We start from the raw sequence: 24,896 nt of genomic DNA, 5'->3' as shown, positions 1-24,896 counted from the left end.
GTGAAGAGAGGTGGGTCAAGAAGCATCTATGCAGATGGCTCTTAAGAATTCACGCGGGAGCTGCTTCAAACTTCACATCTGCCAGCACATCTGCCTACATCTGCCTTCAAAGCCACAGGGCCTTTGTCTCTTTGCTGCCTTCTAAATCTAGCACTCACTCTCTGGTTGACAAACTCTAATCCAGAACCAAACATGGGGGAGATTCTGGGAAATGCACTCCTAACTTTTCTTCTTCAGTGTAGGGCTGGCCTCCTAAGGAGGAGGTCGTGATGTTCCCTTGAATATCACCCATCAATATCCTGGAACTTCCTATGACCTCATGTTACAGTGGCAGTCTATTTACAGCTCCCCCTACACACACACACACACACACACACACACACACACACACACACACACACACACACACACTTCTACACATATACACACACACTCACTTTCTTTTGGTTGTCTTGGCAATGGGGTAAGAAAGGAAGCTTTTTAACTGGGACAGTTTCTGTATGGTGTGAGCCTAAGGTCCATTCCAGGTGACCTCTTGAGAGCCCAAAAAGCTGAGTGGTTCTCTCACTGTATCCATTCACACCCTGTCTCAGTAAAAACTGCAAGATTCTTGATAATTGCCCATGAGAAGAAATGTGAATACTCCTGAAAGATTGGCAACCAGATCCTTCATAGGGATGCACATATTTGCCTTCTTCATTAGCCAGTGTGGTTACTGAGAGCAGTTAAAGGGTTATGTGTGCTCATCTCGTCTGGGAAAAGGTACCACATTTTCTGTAAAGGTTCTATTACGAGCACCAGCATGGTCATGCTAGGGCACCACTCAGTGATGGCCGTGGTTGCCTGGGGAGCTGCATTGGGTGGATGGTGAGGCTCCCTAGGGAAAAGTACCAGGATTCATTAATTATTCTTGACATGAAGTCACGAAGGGCAGGATGCGCGCCACAGATTTGCCTTCCATGCCAGTGATTGTATTTGACTGTCTACATGGAGGTGTTTATGTGGTAGATCTCTGTACATGATAGTACGTTGCCCATCTCCTGTCAGAAGGAGACACCAACCTAGACTACAGCTGTATTTGTCAGGCTGCTGTCTTATTATAAGCAACAAAAATCAAACTCAATGTGGCTTTAAGCCAAATCAGTAAACTAAAAGAAATTAATTTGCTTGGTTGGAGAGGTAGAAATTCATTGTTTTGCAACTAAAAAGTCCAAAACTATATCTAGCTTCAGGTACAGTTGGATCCAGGGCTCAGTTGAAGTCACCAGGGTTCTTAGTCTCTTGTTTCGCTTGTCTTTGTGTCAGCCCTGTTCTCAAGCAGACCCTCTTCATGCTGTGCCTGCAGTACTCAACTGATCAGCTTGGAAAACTCAGTGAAAAGAAGCCTCCTCTTTCCTGAAAGTTTCAGTTCAAAGACCGGGGGCTGGCTCTCACTGGCAAGGCTTGGAAAGATGCCCATCACTGTGGCAGAGGAGGGAGGATGCATTCCTGTGCCTGTGGGGTTGGGGAGGGCAAACCCTACACAAGCCATATGGAGTGAAATTGGAGGCAGAACATGTCCCTATAGGAAACAGTGTGGGTGTGGGTAAGGAGAGTGGGGCTCTGCAACCCGCACCCCCAGAAAACGAACATGCAAGCTCAGTTGGCAAAAGCAGCAGGTATCTGTTATTCCAGTCCACCTGGAGTTAGAATCAGTTTGGGCCATCCCTGAATCATCTCAGTCAAGTTGTTAGCTTCTTTGGACTTGTAGTTACTCATTTGTGTAATAAGTAGATTAGGTTCAATGGTTCATTCCATCATTCCAGTTCTAAACTTGTGCAAATCTACCCATCTATGCCACAGCCAAATGGACTGCAGTGGGATCAGGGTCCACTAGCAACATCCTCAGTAAGTGGATTGGTTACTTATTTCAGGCCTCATTGTGCTGTAAAGCAGCAAAAAGCAGCCTCTAACAGATCCATCCTGTTAGATCCTGAATAGATGATTTCTTTTGCCTGCAATTCTCTTAGAAACGGGGTCCCCGCCAAACTCATCTGGAGTGCTGTGCTCTGGGTACAGTAATTGTTTTTACAAGTCATTATTCATGTCTCATCTACCTGAGGGCCACCCCCAATAACGTTTCTCTAGCTATTAAAGGCTTTATCAGGCACAAAGCCTCTCTAGTATTTTCCTTTAGGGAAAAAGAAAAAGATTCCTCTTGAAGTTTACCACCTCCAGCGGCAATTTGCTGCCCATTTCAGGGCCATGTTAAGTGGTTGGCACCTGAAAAAAGGGCAGTCTTTTTCTTTTAAGTGCAGCCGGGAAATGGGAGTCATAAGTGAAAGTAGGGAACCGGGAGAAGTATTTCCATGCGGCCGAGGTAGCTTTCTCGTTTTGTTGTGAGCTGGCAAACTTCAACATGCTCAAGCAGTGTTTTGTCAAATTTTTTAAATGCTGAATGTGGCACTGGCCCAAATGAATGTAGATGTTATTTTAGTGCTAGGAGAGATTTATTTTAATGTACAGATGCAGCCACTACAAAGGCCCCTTTTAATCTACTGGGAGCTCTGTTCCTTGCTCTTTTACTCTCTGCAACCCTCCTCCCCATTCTAGGGAACACTGGTATATACTGTGAAATTGCAGAGTATTCCCTCCTTCCCTCTTCATCTCCCAAGGCAGTGACAAAAGTGCTGACAATAATTATAATTAAGATGCTTTGTGCAAGAAAAAGCAGTTTGCTAGGCTCCATTACCTTGCACAGACTGCCTGGAAGTCAGAGACAATGCTGCTTGATAGCAGAAAATGCACAAGCAGCAGAGCCCACTTGCCCAGCTCCAGACTCAGGCAGAGCAGCCCCAAAAGAAGCATTTCCTTATCTAGGAGCTCAATTCTCTAAGCACAAAAGAAGCTGTTCCTTTACTGCTTGCCTCTGAGATGGGAAATGCATCCATTGAGCTAAGTCTCAGATACCAATATCTTGCACCTTGATTGAGGCCAAAATAAACAAGAAGAGAAGCACAGAGGAAGCCATGGCAACATGTGAGGTTTGGCCTAGCCAAACCTATGCTTTCAAGGCAAGACAAGAGAGGGGAGCTACAGACAAAAGTAAAGGGGTTGTGGGGGGGTGGGGGGTGGGCAGTGTTGGAGAAAGGAGGGAATAATCACCAGACTCAGTGGCAGAGAGAAAACTGAGGCCAGGACAGGGTTCAGTCCCCTCTCATCCAAGGATCCCTTTTTATAATATTTGGAATATTCCCTTTGCTACCCCCAAATGAGATACATAGAAAACATAACCTGTTTCCCTGCATGCTATAAAAAAAAAATCTATAGAATGCTCCCACTATAATATTAAGAAATAAAAGGAGCATAGTTTATAAGCTGATAATATTTATTTTAGTGTGTAAATGTTTGGGCACAACTACAAGAGGAGTCTGAAGGAAGAGGCCAGAAGCTTGCATAGAATCCCCATAAATGCAGTGGCTGCTCTATGGACCTCTCAACCTCAAACCGTGCCTTCTTGATGATGGCATTCTCTGAAACAGTCAAGTTGCAGGCAGAACACAGTGGATTCATCTCTCTTTCACGGGTCTGAGAGGACTGAGGTTACATTTCTAGAAAATCTCATGTGCAAGACATACTTTATATTTAGATATAAAACAGAGTTCAGTTCAAGGCCCAGCTATGGATCATGCTTTCCAAGCACATCGGTACCAGCCAGATCACTTGAAGCTTTGAGGGGTATGGAACCATTCTTTGTTGGGGGCTGTCTCAGGAATTCTAGGCCTTGCAGTTACTGTGACAATCAAACTACAAATTTCCAAAACAGCCCCCTAGGGGGTGATGCAGCCCCATGGAGAACCACGGAGGAAACTAGGAGGCAGGCTCCTGAGTCAGGCTTGTGGGCTCAGATCCCAGTTCCACCAAGTCCTAGCAACTGTGTGGCCCTAGTTAAGTCATTTAACTGCCTGCAGCTTATCTTTAAAATGGAAAAAACATCTTCTCCCTGAGATTGCTGAAAGGTTAAGTGGGATAATGCTAGTCAGGTGCTTGGCCCATAGTGAGTATGTGCCCTGTGTGTCCTCTGTTGCTGGGACCAGCCCCTCAGCCCTGCATGCCCTGGGCCATTTCTTCTCTGTTATGTGCCTCTTTAGAAACAAAGGCTGTTGTCTCTGTTCTGAGGTACTTTGTGGGTACAGGTTTCCTTTGGGCCGCTGCCTTGTTTCCAAGGAGCCTCCTCTCCTGTCCTCTTTCTTCAGAGAGAGGCAGCAAGCATGAAGGCCTAGAGGTGTTGAAAGATGCCAGGAGCATCTGAGGAACTCTTTCTGGCCTGCAGGAAACCGATCAGTTCACAGAAGTTAGAAAGAAAATTAAAACATAAAGCAAAATATGTGAGAAAATATGTAGATTTACCAATCTCGTATTAAGCAGATGTTAGTCTTTTCTACGGGGATAGGCTCATTAAATATATACTTATTTAAACTTATAATCTGAAATCATGAAGATCTGGGTTCAAATCCCAGTTCCCCCAGAGTCCCTCCCAGCTTCTAAATCAGAAATTTTTACCATATGTTCTCTAGGCTGGCCACTCAGAAAACTCTGTATCCTCAGAATTAAAACAGAGGTGACAATGACAATATCTATATGTGAGGATTTTACTGAGTCTTCAGATTTTACAAACTCTCAGCAGGGTTACAGGTGTTTTGAGTAGTTTCAATTACACCAGGTTAAGCTTGTTTAACTTTTAGTAAAAAAGATGAAACATTTCACAGTGGTTTGAAGCCCAAGGTCCTTGCAGGTAACATGGAATCTACAAGGAGTCCAGAACAGCACAGGAAATTAATCTGGAGCTTCTGATAGAGGGACCTCAGTTCCTTAGCAGACAGACTGGTGAGTGATACACAGTGTATCAGTCTTGGAAGATCTATGTGGAGGCTCAGCTACAGGGGCATAAAATAGGATATTACATTAAATATTGCACACCTGTAATATACATAGCTGTTTCTGTGTGTCTATACATGTGACACTTACTCAGCATTCACTACATGCCTGTCCCTGTGCTAGGCTCATGACATGCATTAGCTCATTTATATCTCACAACAATCCAATAAGGTATTCATGACTCCCATCTCATGGTGCAAAATAGGAAACTGACTGGGAAGGCACACGGACTGGATATGAGCCAGGCAGAACTCAGACCCACATTTGTTTGACATTTTCCAATCTGGACATAGAAGGAAACAGACACAGATGACAACTAAGAAACTACTAAAAGTGTGTCATTACACTGCTGAGGCTTCTCATTTATAGAAATGGGACTCGTGAAATCCCCCACCCCTAGGACAGACAGGATTGGGCCAAGATCACTGGGTCCACTGAGGCCCCAGCACATGGCGGGCAGATGGCCCACACTATGGGTGAAAAAGAGATACTGGTCATTACAATGGGACACTCAGAAGACCCCCATAATCCTTTCTATTTGAAGACTTTTGTCCATGTTAAAAGGTCCAGTTTCCACTGAGCAGGGAAGGAGGTAATGATTAAGCTGTTGTATCCATTGCTCCCCTTGGCCTATAAAGAAAGCTGCTGGTGTGCTGGAGGCAGCCTCAGGGACCTGCCCATATGGCCATTGCAGGCAGAGGACTCTTCAGGCAGTTTGAATCATAGTGAGAGGAGCAGGACGGAACTCAGTGCTCACTGCCCCGGGTTTTGCTCCAGGATTGGCCCTGAGTGGACATGGGCAAAAGCCTAGGATATGGCGTCTGATTGGACTTCTGAGGTTGGTTGCCCACTTCTGTTAAGTGCTCCGTTGTTTCTGTACCTGGGCCATGAACAAGAAAGGCCTGCGAGTTTCGGTCTACACATTTCAAGTGGGCAATCAATGCAGCTTCATTAAACTCAACCTAATTTCTATCAGAAGCCTCAGTTATCCTGGTGGACAGAACTTTCAGTGAACCCAGTGTTTCTCTTTGCTTCCCACTAGGACCTACCTGAGGCTGATGGGTGGGGGGAGGCATTTATCATCTGATTGTGCAGGCATTTCCTGAGTTCCCTCTGGTTCTCTGTCATCAGTCCATGTACAGGTCAGTGCTATAACCTTCTCATGCCAGCTCAAGGTCACTCTAGAGTCAATTGGCAGCTCCCTGGACCTCACTCTGACAAGCCGGCAGGGAGCCTCAGGCTGGGCCATCTGTCTGTGGCCTCTGCCAGCAACAGCAGACCTGGCAGAGGCCAAGCTCCAATGTCCCAGGGTAGGAGCAGGGAAGGCAGACATGGGGCATACTGGGACAGGTCTTTCCCTAGGGCTCCTAGCACTGGCTTCCCTTGGATTCTTTTCCCTTCCCAGTCAGATCATCTTTCCTGTGTGGTCAGTTTAAGGGGCTGGAGGCAGGGTGGAGAGGGCAGGAACTGGCCCAGGCAGTTTCCAGATTGTCTCTCCAGCCCTGAGATTCCTCTAGACCTCAGCTTTGGAGATTCAAAAATCCAGAATTGGCTCCTTTGTTCTCTGAGTTCCTTTGTGCCTTCCCTTCCCTGAGGCCCTAAGCATGGAATGCTTTAGCGGAGAGAATGGAGAAGAGCCAGGGGGTGCCAGGAAACTAGGAAGAATGTTGGTAACAACTGTGTTTCAAACTGTTATCCCTCAAAGAAAGCATGAGGAGCAACTGATTAACTGCCTAGTGCCTGGAATACAGTGCATTTGCTTGTTCATTCATTCAGTCAGTCAGTCCTTACTGAAGGCCACTGGGAGCCAAGGAACCTTTGGAGAAGGGATAAATGCCTGAGTTGAGAGAATTGTAATTCCAAGACATGCCTAGTGAGCAGAAAAACACATTTCATGAAGTCATTCATTTGTAAGCAAAGTCAAAACATGCTGAAATTTACCGAGCTAAAATGATGGACCTTTGAGATTGGGAAGGTGGACAGTATCTGGCAAGATGCAAATGAGATTGATGTGCCTGGAAAAACTCAGGGTTCCAGGCTTCAGTAAGTCAGGAGGAATTAGAAACAAGACTACACCTCACCATCCTACCCCAGGTGCCCCCTGCTGGGTGGAAGTTCGTCATCTCTCACCTGGTTGGATGAATGCTCCTGACTCCTAACCAGCACGCCTCACACAAACCATGCAGCCGTCACCGGCAGATATTCCCAAAGCACAGATCCGTTCACATCTCACATCCATCGCTTGCTAAGAAACTTTTTATGGCTTTTCATTTCCCTCAGGACAGGGCCCAAGACACCTGGATGGCAAAGGTGGGTCTCCTGAGAGAGAAGACTGTCTGAGAATAGTTGATGTCACCTCAGCACAGCATACAATGACTGGGTCATCCCTGTGACCTGTACCATAGGTGCTTACCTGGGCTGGGCACTTTTCTAGGTACAGAGAATACAGGTATAAACAAACAGCCTCTGCCCTCAAGAATCTTATCTCTATTCAGATGGGAATAAAACACAATAAATAATACATCATATAATTTAATGCCAAATATTGATAAATGCTTTGAAGAAAAATAAAGCAGATCTGACTATTGACAAGACCATCAGAAGATTCTGTAGATCAGGCAAAGTCAGGTTTATTTCCTATCACAGTGAGGGAGAACACCACCCTAACAGGGTCATACTAATGTCACACAAAGGGAAGGTCGGGCAGATGCTGACAGGGTTCTGGGATCTGGATAGGTCTCCTAGTGTGGGGATCTGATTGGGACTGGGTTACTTTAAGAAGGGTGAACGCCTCGAGTCCTGATAAATCAAGAGTTGTTTTATAAGTGAGCAGTTTTCCTGGTTGCACCTTCTGTTATTCTTGATCAGTCAGTTGTTCTAGGCAAGAATTTTCTGGAATAAAAAGTAAAATCATGAAAGTCATGCTCACGGAGGCAGCCTTGCTTTGTAGTCCTGATACTCAGCTGCAGAATGCAAGCTGTCTCAGCATTCTCAGGGCTAAGCATGCCACAGAGGTCATCCCAGGTCATTGCCTGGGATGTGCCATGTGCCCCTAAGGGTAGGGTTGCCAGATTTAGTCAGTCAGAGATATTTTATTTAGCAACCTTATCAGAGTGCTATGAATTCTTCAGTGAATTGTCTATATATTAAGTCTAGATTTTCAGCTTCTCCTACAGTATCAGAATAACTTGTAGGATCCAGAAGATACTTCCAAAAGGCATCAGCTGAAATGAGCTGAGCTTGGCCCCAGCATTGATGGTCTCATATTCACCCCAGTTCCCACCCACTTTTGGAGGGATATGAGTTTTTGGGGTCTGGAATAGACTCAGGCTCCCTAGGATGAGCTGGGTGTGCTTGGACAAGTCCCTTTCCTTCTCTGTGCCCTGGAACATGAGCTGGAGAATCAGAATGACTGGACACCTTCCTCTAGCTTTGCAAACTGTCCATGTGGATTTTTTAATTGGTGTTTTTTATTGATTTATAATGCTATGTTAATTTCAGGTGTACAGCAAATTGATTCAGTTATATATATATTTTTCCAGATTATTTTCCATTATAGGTTATTACAAGATATTGAACACAGTTTCCTGTGGTATACAGTAGGTTCTTGTTGCTTATCTATTTCATATATAGTAGTTTGTATCCGTTAATCCCAAATTCCTAACTTATCCCTCCCTTCCCTCACCTTCCCCTTTGGTAATCATAAGTTTGTTCCTATGTCTGTTTCTGTTTTGTATATAGATTCTTTTTTTAGATTGTGCATATAGGTGATATCATATTATATTTGTCTTGGTCAGACTTCCTTCACTTAGTGTGGTGTTCTCTAGGTTCATCCATGTTGCAGTAAATGGTAATATTTCATCCATTTTTATGGCTGAGTAATAGTCCATCGTGTGTGTGTGTGTGTGTGTGTGTGTGTGTGTGTGTGTGTGTGTGTGTGTGTGTGTGTGTGTGTGTCTACATGCCACTTTATTTATTTATTTGTTTGTTTGTTTGTTTGTTTGTTTGTTTATCATTGAAGTATAGTCAGTTACAATGTGTCAATTTCTGGTGTATAGCACAATGTCCCAGTCATGTATGTACATACATATATTTATTTTCACATTTTTTCATTAACGGTTATTACAAGATACTGAACATAGTTCCCTGTGCTATACAGAAGACACTTTTTTTCCCATCTATTTTTATATGTAGTGGCTAACATTTGTAAATCTCAAACTCCCAAATTTATCCCTTCCTACTCCCTTTTCCCAGTAACCATAAGATTGTTTACTATGTGAGTCTGTTTCTGTTTTGTAAATAAGTTCATAGTGTCTTTTTCATTTTTTTTAAGATTCCACATATCAGTGATACGGTATTTTTGTTTCTCTTTCTGGCTTACTTCACTTAGAACGACGATCTCTAGGTCCATCCATTTTGCCATATTGCTGCAAATGGCATTATTTTACTCTTTTTTATGGCTGAGTAGTATTCCATTATATAAATATACCACAACTTCTTTATCCAGTCATCTGTCAATGGACATTTAGGTTGCTTCCCTGTCTTGGATGTTGTATATAGTGCTGCTATGAACATTGGGGTGCATGTATCTTTTCGCATTAGAGTTCCCTCTGGATATATACCCAGAAAGTAGGATTGCTTGGTCTTATGTATACCACATTTTGTTAAACCAATCATTTGTTGATGGGAACTTGGATTGTTTTTATATCTTGACTATTATAAATAGTGCTGTTATGGACACTGGGGTGCATGTAACTTTTTGAATTAGTGTTTTTTTTTTTCCAAATATATACCTGGGAGTGGAATTGCTGGATCATATGGTAGGTCTATTTTTAGTTTTTTAAGAAACTTCCATACTGTTTTCCATAGTGGCTGTACCAATTTACATTCCCATGTGGATATTTTAGTGCTGCTTTGCCTTAAGTACACTCATCAACATTCAGCTCAGAGGTGTTTGGCAAATATATGTGACCATTCTATTATGGGTTTTGAAATGTTTGGAAATCTGACCCTTGATTTTGTTATAATCTCTTTGGTGACTGTTATTAGGTGGTGACCTAATAAGAAATTATTAACTGGGGAGCTATAATTTGGAAGCTTATAATTTTCTTAATGGACATTGATTTGTGTAACCTTGATTAAAATACAATGATGCCTGAGGCTTAAATGTTTTATTCTGAAAGGTTGAAAGGATGGGAATTGACTCTAAAAATGTATTGGCTTGAAAACCTTATTGAAATAATATTATTTGAAGAGTTTTGTGAGCATAAAATGATCTGACAAAAACTATTCGATGCCAGCTCCAGTGGCCTCAGAAAGCTCAGGGAATATAGGTTTCTTCAGATGAGGTCTGGAAAAATGCTTCTAGATTACCTCAGGGGTGAAAAGAAAATTATTATTCCATTCCACGGCCCAGCTAATTCTTTTCAACATTGATTCTGTCAAGTAATTAGAATCCAAATGGAGGAAACATTCATAATTGTCATTTATTATACTTTACCAAAGGTGACTACTCCCAAGAAGCTCTAACAGGACTAAAACAAAGTGATTACAAAAGAAATATGTAGGCGAACGGATCAGGCCTTCCTACACACATTCCCAGAAGCCAGTCACAGACAGTGGGTGGGGATGGTTCCAGATTAAAATAGGCCTCTGTGCCTATGAGTCTTCAAAGAAAATCTTCTGCTATCACATTGTCAATCGAGTGATGAGTCCTGTTTCCCCTCCCTCTTTCTCACCGCAGACATATCCTGTAGCTCTTTGTTACTTAAAAGCATGTATAAGGAAGATTACCCCCCCCACCCCCACCACAATACCACAGGGAATACTTCAGAAGTGAAATATGCAGTCGACTAGGGGGTTATATTTAAAATGCCTGCTCCCCTTTTATCATTGTATTTCTTCACTCTGCATAGGCTAAAATATGAGGTGTGTCTGCTGCTGTGAGAATGTTTTTTCCCCCTAATTTCTGAAATAATACCATACCTTGGAGATTAATGTTCAGGCTTTACTGAGATTATAATAAACAAATATGGCTTTGATCTAAATATTTTTCAAAAGGTTGTTGCTGATCATTCTCCCTCCCCTATAATCTTTTAAGAAAGCCTTTGGACTTGCCAGTCTGACACCCAGGGGGACATAAATGCAGCTGCCTTTTCTCCCCCCTCATCTCAGCGAGGATACCCTGTTCTCAGTTTCGCCCAAATTAGTCCCAGGATTTCAGTTGTCTTTTTTGTCCAACATTCCATCATGCAATTCATTAAAATCTTCACATGAAATATTTAACAGATGAGTTATGTCATAATTCACATTACGGTTTTAAATTGTTATTCATGTGGTAAGTCATTTATCCTGGACGTTAGCAGACCCCTGGAATGGGCTTGAATTTGATGTAAGGAAGGTTAGAGATCTTTTCCTCAACACTCCAGGACAGTGGCCTTTTTCCAAACCCCCAGTTAATCATGAAATATTCCAAAAAAGTGACATTCAGATTCATTGTTAGTTCTTTTTGCAATTAACTATTTTGAAAACAAACAGAAGAAAACATTTAAACAAATGTGGCTTGGCTAACAGCTATTACAGTTGACCATTAATTAAGGCAAGTTGTAATCCAAATGTGCCAGGCCTTGTTACTGTCACTGCTAGCAATCATTGCCATTGGGCGCAAAGGAATGAAAATTCAGGGACTCTGTCAGAGGGAGGCTGAGGACAAGGTGGAAGATATTAACCCAGCCTTGTAAAAAGAGCGACTACCCTGCTTGAGAAATATGAACAGTAAGGAGCTCATTTTCTGGTTGAGATAATGTATGGCCAGCATTTGTTTGTAGAATTTGGGTTTTAAGAAAGCTAAGTGATGAAATACAAGGGAAATCCTTAGCACGTAATTTATTCATTAACTTATTATAGTTTTATTTTCTCTAATAAGGACACAGTTTTCTACTATATCCCTACATATGGATTGGAAGCTATTAGAGGGGGGAAAAAAAAAACCCTCCAGTTTGTGAGCCAAGCCAGCCCAGGGGAGCTCTGGGATCTGTTTTTCTGCCTGAGCACTGGAATGATAATTGCCCTGTGCTGCCAGCAATAGCCAGTCGGTTGAGAAACTTTGTGGCCAGGTATCCTGGCTGATGAGCACATGGAGCTGATGGTGACAGTATTGGCTTCCTACACAACGGCTATGCTGATTCTGTATGCTTATCTGTTTAGCCTTGTCCTGAGTGTGTGTAAATGATCACAGTTCCAAAAGGGGCGAGTGATAGGGTTTGGAAGGTGGAGCACACCTTTCATTAATCCTGAAGGGGAAAAAATCCATTTCAAACTTGCTCAGCTGAAAGAGAATCATTGCCTTCCTTTTTCTGCTTCATTTTGCCAGTGCTCACATGGTCTTTTTTCCTCTTCTAAGGTATACTAATTTTGTAGAGTGTTTATTCACCAGCACTAAATTTTAAAGAACCTTGCTAGCAGTGGACAACATGGATTTACTGTGATGAATTTTTTATTCAGCCTCAATATATTGGCATGAAAAGTGTACTTGGTGGTGAAATACAAGAATAAAGAATTAAAAACTCTAGGAACAAATCATCACATGGCTGTTGACAACACTATCAAGCCTCTAGAGTGTTCTGATACACATCATTTTATTTTGTATCATTTATCGCCATCCCACAAAAGGCCTATTCAGAAGCTAGAGCCAGTGTGACTCTCTTTGTAGAGACAGAGAGGTGAAATGATGTACCCAAGGGCACTCAGCCGTCTTAGAAACAGGGTTCACAACCAGTGCTTTTGGTAAAAATTTTCCTGGTTATAATTCATTGATGGCGGCAGGATTGTTCTGTCTCCTGGATGAGCTCTCTGTGCATATGTGAATATATCGCATGGAGGGAAGACTGGGCAAATGGAGGTAGGGGTGTTTTTGTGAGCTTGCGTGCCAGGCATGGTTAGCACTCTTTCACAAACCGGATTGTGCTCCTAGGGGTATGTTGCAAGTTGAGGCCAAGCCCACAGAAAATTATTTCTAAATGAATGCAATATGAAAAAAGTTATTTTATTTCTAATTTTACTTGTAACATTGTTCTTTGGCAAGTCTCGGATTACAGTTGAATGCATGTCTATTAACCTGATATGAGATGCATGCATGATTTCATCTTGAATGCATTTGAATATAATAGCACTGGAAATGTAATTTGTATTCTCAAATTTTATAAAGCAAAATAAATAAATCTTGGGGGTGGTAGCCACACTGAGCATATTGCATTGATTTCTTTGGGTTTTTCTCAAACTAATTACCAACTTCCCCTTGCAAATACAGGTCTTCTCACGTGAGCAGGTCCATCTGCACTAGATCCTCCATACCTAAGACATCCTCATTTCTTCCACTTCCAGGGAATGGGTAGCACGGACAGGTCTATCCCAACTGAAGTACACTGATCATTGACGTTTTGCAAATGAAGTGGCTCAGGCTGTGTGTTTCGGTGCTTGGATGATGCTCTGTGTCTCCATCAGCTCTGAGCATCCTGGAATGTGATCCTCTCTTCAGTGATATGACTGCCCTCCCCAGGCCTCCATCCCTGGCTGTTGCATCCCTCATGTCTTCATTTCAATACACTCACCACCTAGCATGCACCTGGTTTCTGATGAACATGGGAGGTAAAGAAGGAGGGCAAAAGTAGGTTGGAAGGAAGTTAGGAAGTTGGGGAAAGAAGAAGCTTAGAAGGAACATATTTCATGAAAGCTCTATGGTCTGTATTGCTGAGCTGAAAATCTGTACTCAGGCCTTTTTTAGTGTTGAGGTGAGTTACAAGAATAGTAACCTGAATAATTCCAACCAAATTATGAGATGTCAGTGCTCCAAATGCATGAATATTTCATGTGAAAGGCTGTGGGGCTCTTTGGGATGGTAATTCTCATAGCAATGATTTTTCTGTTTTGCTGGTTTCCAAAGACCATCCCAGAATCTTAGGGTCATTGTCCTAGGAGGCTCATGCAATAATGGCACATTGGGAAGGATCCAAGGGATATTTTTCTGGGTCTATTCTGCTCCTGAGAGGTAAGTAAGCAACCACTAGCTATGGAAGAGGGACTCTGTCTCCATCCTTGTGGTGAAAGTTCCTAGCAGGGAACCTGGGAGCCTTTGTAATCAAATGGAAGTGAGGAGCACTGTGAACTCCGGGAGAAATATGTTGATGATTTTCTGGACTGTCTAAAAAATTTCAAACCCCAGGAATGGTGTTTTAATTTTCTGCATTCTCTTTGGGACTTGGATTTTGCTAAAGCATATTCTATCCTTGTTTTCCTTATTAAATTAGTGAGATTGACTTCAATCAGAATATACTGTTATGGCTTAAAAAGTTGTTGAAAGAACAAAATAGATGGGCATGACAAATATCTCAGGTTCCATTTAGGATATGTTGGGGGTCGGGGGGAAGAGAGTGGGACTTGCTGAAGTAATGATGATTTTTTTTTTCTGATAAGTTGAAAAAAGGAAAAACAAACTGAGACAAAGCAAAGGAAAATAGTGAGAAGAAGCTAAATTTCTGTTTGTGGAAGCTCACATTTGTTATTCTGAATAGAATTGGCCATAGCATGCCCTTCAGCATTTTTTGTTTGTTTGTTTGTGGAGGGGAATTTTTATTCTGGTTTTTTGAGGGTTTTTGCTTTGTTTTGTTTTGTTTTAAATCATTTTGTGCCTAAGAGATAATTAGCCAAATGCACCAAATGGCTGTGGCTGCCTAACTCATCTCATTCTCCTGTCTCCCTCTGTTCAGGCCATTTCCCTAGTACTTTCTGTTCAAGTCTTTCATTGTGGACTTTCTAAAATATAGATCTGAGGTCTTCCCACTTCTCTTTGAGATCTTAGTGGCTTCTCAGATCCTAAAGCAAATGTCAGCAAACTTTTTCCTTAAAGGGCCAAATAGTATTTTAGTCTTTGTGGGCTATTTAGCCTCTGTTGCAACTACTCAACGTTGCCCTTGTACCAGACAGTATGTAAACAAATAAGAGTGATTTACTTCCAATAAAACTTTATTGACAAAAAAAGAGGCTGGGTTTGGCCCTTGGGCCAACTCCTGGCCTGCAAGACACTCTTTAGGTGTGTTGGCCTGACATTCAAGACTTTCAGTCTGCACAACCATGTCACCCACTCTTCTTCTTTCAAGCCTCAGAAGACACTATGGTCTTTTAAAAGGCTTCATCCTTTTGCCTGTGCTATTTCTGCACTTGGATTCCCATCTTTCCTCTGTTCTTACTTTCCTACAAGTCGTATCTCCATACCTTACCTTATATGAAACTCTTGCCAAGTCCCCCAGGCCAAGTACACCCCATCACCTCTGCTCCACAGTTCTCTTTTTAAGCCTCTGATGTGCTTTTACTATGTGGCTACTCTCCAACTAGACTCTGAAGGAGTGTGGGTCTCATTCCCCTTAGTACTCAGCATAGAAAAGGCCACTGAGCAACTGATCATAAAGTTGACCCTCCAGTGGGGTTGTGAATCTTTAATCACAGAAGAGCATATTAACTTGTAGGTGAACACACTACAAACCCAGATGTGGGAAGCCATTGGCCAGAGTTGCTGGAGGAGGCATGGGCAGCAAAAACACAGCCAGAACAGAACTGAGCAGATCCATTATAGTCAAGACTGTCTGGGAGCCCTTTGGCATCGACCTCATGGCCCAGACAGGGAGTAAGTGAGGAGTGAGGGAAGCAGTGTATAGTTTAGGGCATCAGGACCAGGGAGAGGATGCAGCCTGCTGGAGGGAGATCAGAGAGAAGCAGCCCACATGATTAATGGGATGGAGGGACTGACTCATGAGGAAAGATTAAAGCACTCTGAGGAGCTGGGGTACAGACTGAAAGGAGAAGATGATAGCAGGCTGCAAGTATGTGAGATGGATAAACACCCAGGAGGGAGCAGCTAGCTTCATTAGAGAGGTGGAAATGGGGCCTCCATCAGAGAATGGGAGGGGTGCTCAGATAGGGCATGGGTCAATGACAGGGAACTCAGAAGATGTTGGGTGGGCCAGGGGCAGCTCTGGGTTGCTGGGACTAGAAACACCATGGAAAGGACACTGTAAGGTGACTCGGGGAATCCGAATCCTCTGCCTTTATCCTATTGAATCTTGAAGCTTGCCATAGCTACTGACCTTGGCCTGCAGAGACATACACAGAGGAAGAGAGGGAAACTAGTTTTTCTCCCTCCTATTAGAATACCAGGGACTGAATGTTACAACAATTTTGAGGCCCTCTGCTCTGAAGTCAGCTTTCTCCACCCCTTCTTGTCTTTAATAGAACCCCAGATACTTGCACCAAGCCCCTTCTTAAGTCCAGGGCAGGCTTTCAGCTCTGCCTACTGGTGGATCAGAGCAAAAACCTAGGCAGCACCCTGGTCTACAGATTCCTTACTTGACTCATCTTCAACAGGGATATGGCTCATCAGACATTTTGGAAGACAAGATTCATTTGAAACTGCAGTAAACAGCTCTCAGTTTCCAAAATCAGCTTCCTTTAGGTATTCGCTGAAATTTTCTCCAGCCCTAGGAAGAGCAGCTCATGCTGTAGTCTGACCAAATGTCCCATATTGTGGTAGGTCCTTCACAGCCAACTTACATCTATAGTAAGACCTGTGGAGCAGCAGTGCTCAACCCCAGCTTCACATGCAAATCACCTGGGGTGCTTTTTAAACATACCCACGCCTAGACTCCACTCCTAGAAATTCTGATTTAAATGGTTTTGGTGTGGAGAAGGAAGGCACCAGGCATCAGAACTTTTTCTTGAGAACTGCCACTGAAAAACCTTTACTTTATTTGGGTATGATCATAATTCACTCTGATATTACTCTTCTATCAATCTAGCTAGCTAGCTTTCAATCAACTATACCATCACCTGAACAGTTTTTTCTAAAAAAGCAAGCATTTACCAATGGATTGTCTCTGTGCTTGGCACTTTGCTGGAGGCAGGGATCCTGTGGGCAGCAAGAACAGGTCCCTGCCTGGGGGACTTTATGGTCCAGAGGATGGAGGATACTTAGGGCAGAGCAGGATGAACCCAAGTGATGAAATGGTACATTTCAGAGACTTCCATTCTGCATATTGCAGCCATGCTTAGCTCTAGTCTTATCCTAGAGTGTATGTGTGAACTTTTTTTTTTTTTTTTTGGTAATTGTGTATATCTTTGGATGGATATTATTACTTAGGTTGAAGTTACTGTAGATATTTCAGTAAAAGGAAAAAAAAAGTGTGAAAAAGTTGAATAACAATACTAGTAGTATGCAGATATGGCAAAATTTGAGGAGGTTGTGGGCCATGAACTGAAGTTTACAAAACTGCCCTGGGGTAAAAGGTGTCCGTTGGGGAGTACAGTGTTTCCAGCACAGTCTCATTCTTTCTTTCCATCTCCTCTAAAGTTTTCTCACCATCTGATGAGCTTTTTGGCCTGACTTGAGCACTTTCTAAAATGATTTCAAGAGTTACGTTGCCTTGGCTTCATGGAGAGAAATATTGTGAGCTTGTTCATGGCACAGTTCTGAGGTTCCACCTAATTTTACTTCCCAAAGTTTCAAGTCATTTTCTTAGCCTCTTCCATTTTGATACTTTTCCTCTCACTAGAAGTAGCATCATTCACTGTTGCTTTAGGGAGCTTTCCACAGACAAGCAAAGGACTATATACTTCCACCAGAGTTCCTGGGGAGAGAAGATCATTGAGATGTGGATACTGGGGGCCTGTTAAACTAAGTCACATCATGGCAAAGTGACTCACTTCCAAATACCAGCCTCATGACAAGTACTTTTCAAATTTTGTATCTCAAAAACACATGCAGAGTACACATTTTAGGCATGCAAGTTCATGCAATAATAACAGAAACAGCTACTCTGAAGAAACAGTGATCTTCTGAATACCCTTTTTATTTCCCTTCCTGTTTTCAGCCTTGCTGGGGAGGGGGATGACCACAAGTGTATGAATTTTAGAAACAAGTAACTTCTCTCCAACGAGCCATGAATGACAATCTCCAGGTCCATCCATGCTCTTGTGAATGGCATTACTTTTTTATGGCTAAGTAGTATTCCAGTGTGTGTGTGTGTGTGTGTGTGTGTGTGTGTGTGTGTGTGTGTGTGTGTGTGTGTGTATACACATACCACTTTTTCTTTATCCAGTCAGCTGTCAATGGACATTTAGGTTGTTTCCATGTCTTGGCTATTATAAATAGTGCTGCTATGAACATTAGGGTGTATGTGTCTTTTTGAATTATATTTTCCTCTGTATATATGCCCAGGAGTGGGATTGCTGGATCATATGGTAACTTTATTTTTAGTTTTTAGAGGAACCTCTATACTGTCCTCCATAGTACCTGCACCAATTTACACTCCCACCAACAGTGTAGGAGGGTTGCTTTTTTCTCCACACCCTCTCCAGCATTTATCATTTGTGGACTTTTTAATGATGGCCATTCTGACTGGTATGAAGTGATAGCTCATTGTAGTTTTGATTTGCATTTCTCTAGCAATCAGTGATGTTGAGCATCTTTTCATGTGACTGTTGGCCATCTGGATGTCTTCTTAGGAGAGATATCTATTTATGTCTGCTGCCCATTTTTTGATTGGGTTGTTTGTTTTTTTGATACTAAGCTGTATGAGCTGTTTGTATATTTTGGTATTTTGGAAATGAGTCCCTTGTCAGTCACATCATTTGCAAATATTTTCTCTCATTCTGTAGGCTTTCTTTTTGTTTTGTTGATGGTATCCTTAGCTGTGCAAAAGCTTTTAAGTTTAATTAGATCCCATTTGTTTATGTTTGCTTTTATTTCCATTACTCTAGGTGCTGGTTTGATAAAAATATTGCTGTGATTTATGTCAAAGAGTGTTTTTGCCTATGTTTTCCTCTAGGGGTTTTGTAGTATCTGGTCTTAAATATAGTCTTTAATCCATTTTGAGTTTATTTTTGTATATAGTGTTAGAGAATGTTCTAATTTCAGTCTTTTACAGGTAGCTGTCCAGTTTTCCCAGCACCACTTTTTAAAGAGACTGTCTCTTCTCCATTGTATAGTCTTGCCTCCTTTGTCATAGATTAATTGACCATAAGTGTGTGGCTTTATTTCTGAACTTTGTATACTGTTCCATTGATCTATGTGTCTGTTTTTGTGCCATTACAATACTGTTTTGATTACTGTAGCTTTGTAGTATTGTCTGAAGTCATGGAGTGTGATTCCCCCAGTTCCATTGTCCATTTTCAAGTATGTTTTGGCTATCTGGAGTCTTTTGTGATCCCATACAATTTTTTAACATTTTTTTTTTTTTTGTTTCGGCTCTGTGAAAAATGTCATTGGTAATTTGATAGGGATTGCACTGAATCTGTATATTGCCTTGGGTATTATGGCCATTTAAACAATATTGATTCTTCCAATCCAAGAACATTGCGTATCTTTCCATCTGTTTATGTTGTCTTCAATTTCTTTCATCAGTGTCTTATAGTTTTTGGAGTACAGGTGCTTTGCCTCCTTGGGTAGGCTTATTCCCAGGTATTTTATTCTTTTTGGTGTGATGATAAGTGGGATTGTTTACTTAATTTCTTTTTCTGCTATTTCATTGTTAGTGTATAGAAATACAACTGATCTCTGTATTTTAATTTTGTATCCTGCAACTTTACCAAATTCATTGATGAGCTCTAGTCATTTTCTGGTCACTTCTTTAGGGTTTTCTATGTACATTATCATGTCATCCATGAATAGTCACAGTTTTACTTCTTCTTTTCCAATTAGGATCCCATTTATTTCTTTTTCTTCCTTGATTGCTATGGCTAGGACTCCAAAACTATGTTGAATAAAAGTGGCAAGGGTGGGCATTCTTGTCTTGTTCCTGATCTTAGAGGGAATGCTTTCAGCTTTTCATCATTTAGTATGATGTTATCTGTGGGTTTGTCATATATGTCCTTTATTATGTTGACGTATGTTCCCTCTATGCCCACTTTCTGGAGAGTTTTTATCATAAATGGATGTTGAATTTTACTGAAATATTTTTCTGCATCCATCGAGATGATCATATGGTTTTTGTTCTTCAATTTGTTAATATGATGTATCACATTGATTAATTTGCAGATATTGAAAAATCCTTATATCCCTGGGATAAATCCCACTTGATCATGGTGTATGATCCTTCTAATGATTTGTTGGAGTTGATTTGCTAGTATTTTGTTGAGGATTTTTGCATCTATATTCATAAATGATATTGGCCTATAATTTTCTTTTTTTGTGTGATATCTTTGCCTAGTTTTGGTATCAGGGTGATGGTGGCCTCATAGAATGAGTTCAGAAGTGTTCCTTCCTCTGCAATTTTTTTGAATAGTTTCAGAAGGATAGGTGTTAACTCTTCTCTAAATGTTTGGTAGAATTTGCCTGTGAAGCCATCTGGTCCTAGATTTTTGTTTGTTGGGAATTTTTAAATTACTGATTCAACTTCAGTACTGGTAATTGATCTATTCATATTTTCTATTTCTTCCCGATTCAGTCTTGGAAAATTGTACCTTTCTAAGAAATTGTCCAATTCTTCTAGGTTGTCCTTTCTGTTGGTGTATAGTTGCTCATAGTAGTCTCTTATGATCCCTTGTACTTCCATGGTATTAGTTAAGACTTCTTCATTTAATTTCTGATTTTATTAATTTGGGCCCTCTCTTTTTTTCTTGATGAGTCTGACTAAAGGTTTATCAGTTTTGTTTATCTTTATAAAGAACCAGCTTTTAGTTTCATTGATCTTTTATTTTTTAGTCTCTGTTTCATTTATTTCTGCTCTGACCTTTATGGTTTCTTTTCTTCTGCTAACTTTGGCTTTTGTCTGTTCTTCTTTCTCTAGCTGCTTTAAGTGTAAAGTTAGGTTATTTTTTTGAGATTTTTCTTGTTTCCTAAGGTAGGCTTGTATTGCTATAAACTTGCCTCTTAGAACTGCTTTTGCTGTGTCCCTGAGCTTTTGGATCATTGTGTTTTCATTTTCATTTGTCTCAAAGTATTTCTTTATTTCCTCTTTGATTTCTTCAGCAATCCATTGGTTGTTTAGTAGCACATTGTTTAGCCTCCATGTGTTTGCAGTTTTTGCAGTTTTTTTTTTTTTCTTGTAGTTGATTTCCAACATTATAGCATTGTGGTCAGAAAATGCTTGGTATGATTTCGGTGTTCTCAAATTTACTGAGGCTTGCTTTGTGGCCCAGCATGTGATTGATTCTGGAGAATGTTCCATGTGCACTTGAGAAGAATGTATTCTGTTGCTTTTGGATGGAATGCTCTATAGATGTTAGTTAAGTCCATCTGGTCCAATGTGTCATTTAGGGCCTGTATGTCCTTAGTGATTTTCTGTCTGAATGATCTGTCCATTGATATAAGTTGGGTGTTATGGTCCCTGACTATTATTGTGTTATTGTTGATTACTACTTTTATGTCTGTTAACAATTGCCTTATATATTGAGGTGCTCCTATGTTGGGTGCATATATATTTACAATTGTTATATCTTCTTCTTGGATTGATCCCTTGAGCATTATGTAGTGTTCTTTTTTGTCTCTTGTAACAGTCTTTATTTTAAGATCTATTTTATCTGATGTAAGTGTTGTCATTCCAGCTTTCTTTTGGCTTCTATTTGTATGAAATATTCTTTTCTATCCCTTCACTTTCAGCCTGCCTGTGTCTCTAGCGCTGAAGTGGGTCTCTTGTAGACAGCATATATATGGTCTTGTTTTTGTATCCATTTAGCCAGTCTTTGTCTTTTGGTTAGAGCATTTAATCCATTTACATTTAAGGTAATTATCAATATGTATGTTCTTATTGCCATTTAGAAAATTGTTGTAGGTGTGTTTTTGTAGGTCTTTTTTTTTTCTCTCTTTCTTCTTTTTGTTCTCTTTTCTCGTGGTTTGATGACTAGAAAAGTTCCTTTAACATTTGTTGTAAAGCTGGGTTGGTGGTGCTGAATTCTTTTAGCTTTTGTTTATCTGTGAAGCTTTTTATTTCTCCATCAAATATGAACAAAAGCCTTGCTGGATAGAGTATTCTTGGTTACAAGTTTTTCCCTTTCATCACTTTGAATATATCATGCCATTCTCTTCTGGCCTGTGGAGTTTCTGCTGAAAAATCAGCTGGTAACTTTATGGGAGTTCCCTTGTATGTTATTTGTTGCTTTTCTCTTGCTGATTTTAATATCTTCTCCTTATCCTTAAGTTTTGTCAGTTTGATTACTATGTGCCTCAGTGTATTCCTCTGTGGGTTAATCCTGTGTGGAACTCTCTGTGCTTCCTGGACTTGGGGAACTGTTTCCTTTTCCAAGTTAGGTAAGTTTTTGGCTATTATCTCTTCTGATATTTTCTCAGGTCCTTTCTCTCTCTCTTCTCTTTCTGGGACCCCTATAATGTGAATATTAGTGCACTTCATGTTGTCCCAGAGTTTTTTTTTTTTTTTTTTTTTTAACTATGCTCATTTCTTTTCATTCTTTTTTCTTTTCTGAGGTAGTGATTTCCACTAATCTGTCTTCTGGCTCATTGACCCGTTCTTCTGCTTCATTTGGTCTATTCTTGGTTCCTTCTAGCATATTATTCATTTCAGTCATTTTTATTCTTCACCTCTTATTGGGCATTCTTTATATTTTTTAACTTTTTGCTAAAAACATCCCTCTGTGCATGTATACTCCTCCTGAGTTCTATGAACATCTTCACCATCATAAACTCTTTCTCGGATAGATTGCCTATCTCCTCATCATTTATGTCTTCTTCTGGGATTTTATCTTATGCCTTGGCCTGGAAGATATTCCTCTGCCACCTCATATTGTCTATCTTTCTGTTTGTATTTTTAGATGGGTTAGTTAACGTTTCTTGACCTTGGAGAAGTGGCCCTCTGTGGGAGACGTCCTATGTGTCCCAGTAGTACACTCCTATCTTGTCATCCAAGGGTCAGAGTCCAGCTGGTTCCAGGGTAGAGTCTGGCCTGTGCTTATGGATTCCTTCCTCAAGCTTTGGGGTTGTTGTTTTCTTATTTCTGGTATCTTTGCCTTGGAGGATGAGGCTGGACTAAAAGCTTATGCAGGTTTCTTGGCAGGAGGAGTTGGTGCTTGCCCACTGCTGGGTGGAGCTAGGTCCTGGTCCTCAAGTGGGTAGAGCCATATCTAGGGGTGTGTCCAGAGGGCTTGGGAAGTCTGCTGATGGGTGGGGCTGTGTTCCCACCCAGTATGTTGTTCAGCCTGAGGCTTCCCAGCACTTAAGCCTACAGGTTGTTGGGTGGGGCTAGGGTTTGGTACAAATGACCCAAGCAAGATGTCAATCTCCAGGAAAGCTTATATAGATGAACACTTCCTGAACATCCTCTTTTATGTCCCCTGGGTGAGTCACAGCTATCTCCTACCTCCCCAGGAGATTTTCCAAAACCAGCAGACAGGTCTTGCCCAGGTTCCTATGAAGTCACTGCCTCTGCCCTTGGACCTGGCACGTTCAAAATTCTGTGTGCATTTCCCAAGAGAATGAAATCTTTATTTCCCCCAGTCCCTTGGGGCTCCTGGAGTTAAGCCCTGCTAGCCTTCAGAACCAGATGTTCTGGAGTCTCCTCCTTCCAGTGGCAGAACCCCAGGCTGGGGAGCCTAATGTGGGACTCAGAACTTTCACTCATGTGGGAGGTCCTCTGGGACTTAATTATTCTTCAGCTTGTGAGTCACCCACCCCCAGGGTATGGGGCTTGATTATATCGTGAGCACACCCTTACTGTCCCACTGAGGTTCCTTCTTTATGTTTCCAGTTGAAGATCTTTTTCGCTAGGTTTTTTGTTTTTTTTGTTTTTGTTTTTGTTTTTGTTTTTGTTTTTATGGTTGTTTAGCAGTCAGTTGTGGTTTTGTTCCCTTGCAGTTTTTTAAAAAAATGAATACTCAGTGCACCAATATTTCAAGGTCCCTCATTCCTGCCCTCAACCAAGGTGGCCGCTGGGATAGCCGGCACCAAGGCGCAGGTGCCGTACCGTCAGTCCTCCCTCTTCCCGTCCTTCCTTGCACCCGACCGCTCACTCACCAGCTGCACTCCCTTGCTGTGCCCTTAGCCTCATCCCGCTTCCTGCCGCCCCCGCCCGTCCAGGCTCCCTACCCCGGAAGTGGATAGTACTGCTCAGCAGAGGGGACGAGGGGGAGGGGGAAGTGCTTCTAGGGAGACGCAGGACTTGGCGTTTGTAAACTTGCGTCAGTCCGGGTGGAGGCAACGGTGGCCTTGGGATTGGTGGCCACGGGGTTGGCTCTGTGTGCTGGGGCCTGGAGGAGGCGCCACTTGCAGCGAAGGAGACAGCAGAAGGCCTCGCGTGGTGGGTAGGAGCACGCGCTGCGGAGCGCACCACAGCCTCGTGTCGCGCGGGCAGAAGGCAGCGGCAGCCGCTCCAGGCCGTGAGGCGCGGCGCGGCCAGGGGGAGGGGAGCTGTAAATTTAGTTTTTGAGTGTTCTTATATGCTTACTTCAGCTTCTTGCCATGACAGATAATTTTCAATGATAATCTTCAGTAATTGTGTAAAGAAATCTCTAATGCCTTGTTTTATTTATAATTTGTCCCAGCTGTAGGCATTCAGATGAAACTTGAATTTTTCCAAAGAAAGTTCTGGACTGCCAGCAGACAGGTAAGTTATAATCAGCATATTTAAGTATTAGTGACTTTATTATATAGGTGTTCAAATTTGGGTACGTGGAGCCTAAAAGTGCCAGAATTCCAAAGAATGTTTATAAAATGAACTGCTGGTCTGCTCAGATTACCTTTCATGTCACTGCGAAATAAAGAGCTGACAGCACGTTAGACACCACAAGCTGGGGAAGCAGGGAATTCGCCCCTGCAAACAGTTTTAATTGTGAAATCAAGACAGTGACCTTCTAAAAGAGAAGTTTTTCTTCTAAGTATTGAGGACTTATGTGAATTTTCATAGTGGCTCTTTTCTAATCTTGTGATGGCCAGTTATTTATTTGCGAATCTCCTTATTGCATTTTTGAAGACTCTTGTATAATTA

General features: G+C 41.7%; 1 protein-coding gene across 1 annotated transcript in view; it reads left to right on the top strand.

The window, feature by feature from the left end:
- CACNA2D3 (calcium voltage-gated channel auxiliary subunit alpha2delta 3) overlaps nt 1-24,896 on the top strand; it is a 776,451-nt gene that overhangs the window by 675,055 nt on the left and 76,500 nt on the right. The window contains exon 28 of the mRNA XM_074344645.1: nt 24,454-24,515. Within this exon, the coding sequence (XP_074200746.1) occupies nt 24,454-24,515 (62 nt within the window). The remainder of the gene's footprint in view (nt 1-24,453; nt 24,516-24,896) is intronic.

The sequence above is a fragment of the Camelus bactrianus genome, chromosome 17, assembly GCF_048773025.1.
Source record: "Camelus bactrianus isolate YW-2024 breed Bactrian camel chromosome 17, ASM4877302v1, whole genome shotgun sequence".
In the NCBI taxonomy this organism is placed as follows: Eukaryota; Metazoa; Chordata; class Mammalia; order Artiodactyla; family Camelidae; genus Camelus; species Camelus bactrianus.
This window is presented reverse-complemented; position numbering and strand designations above follow the sequence as displayed.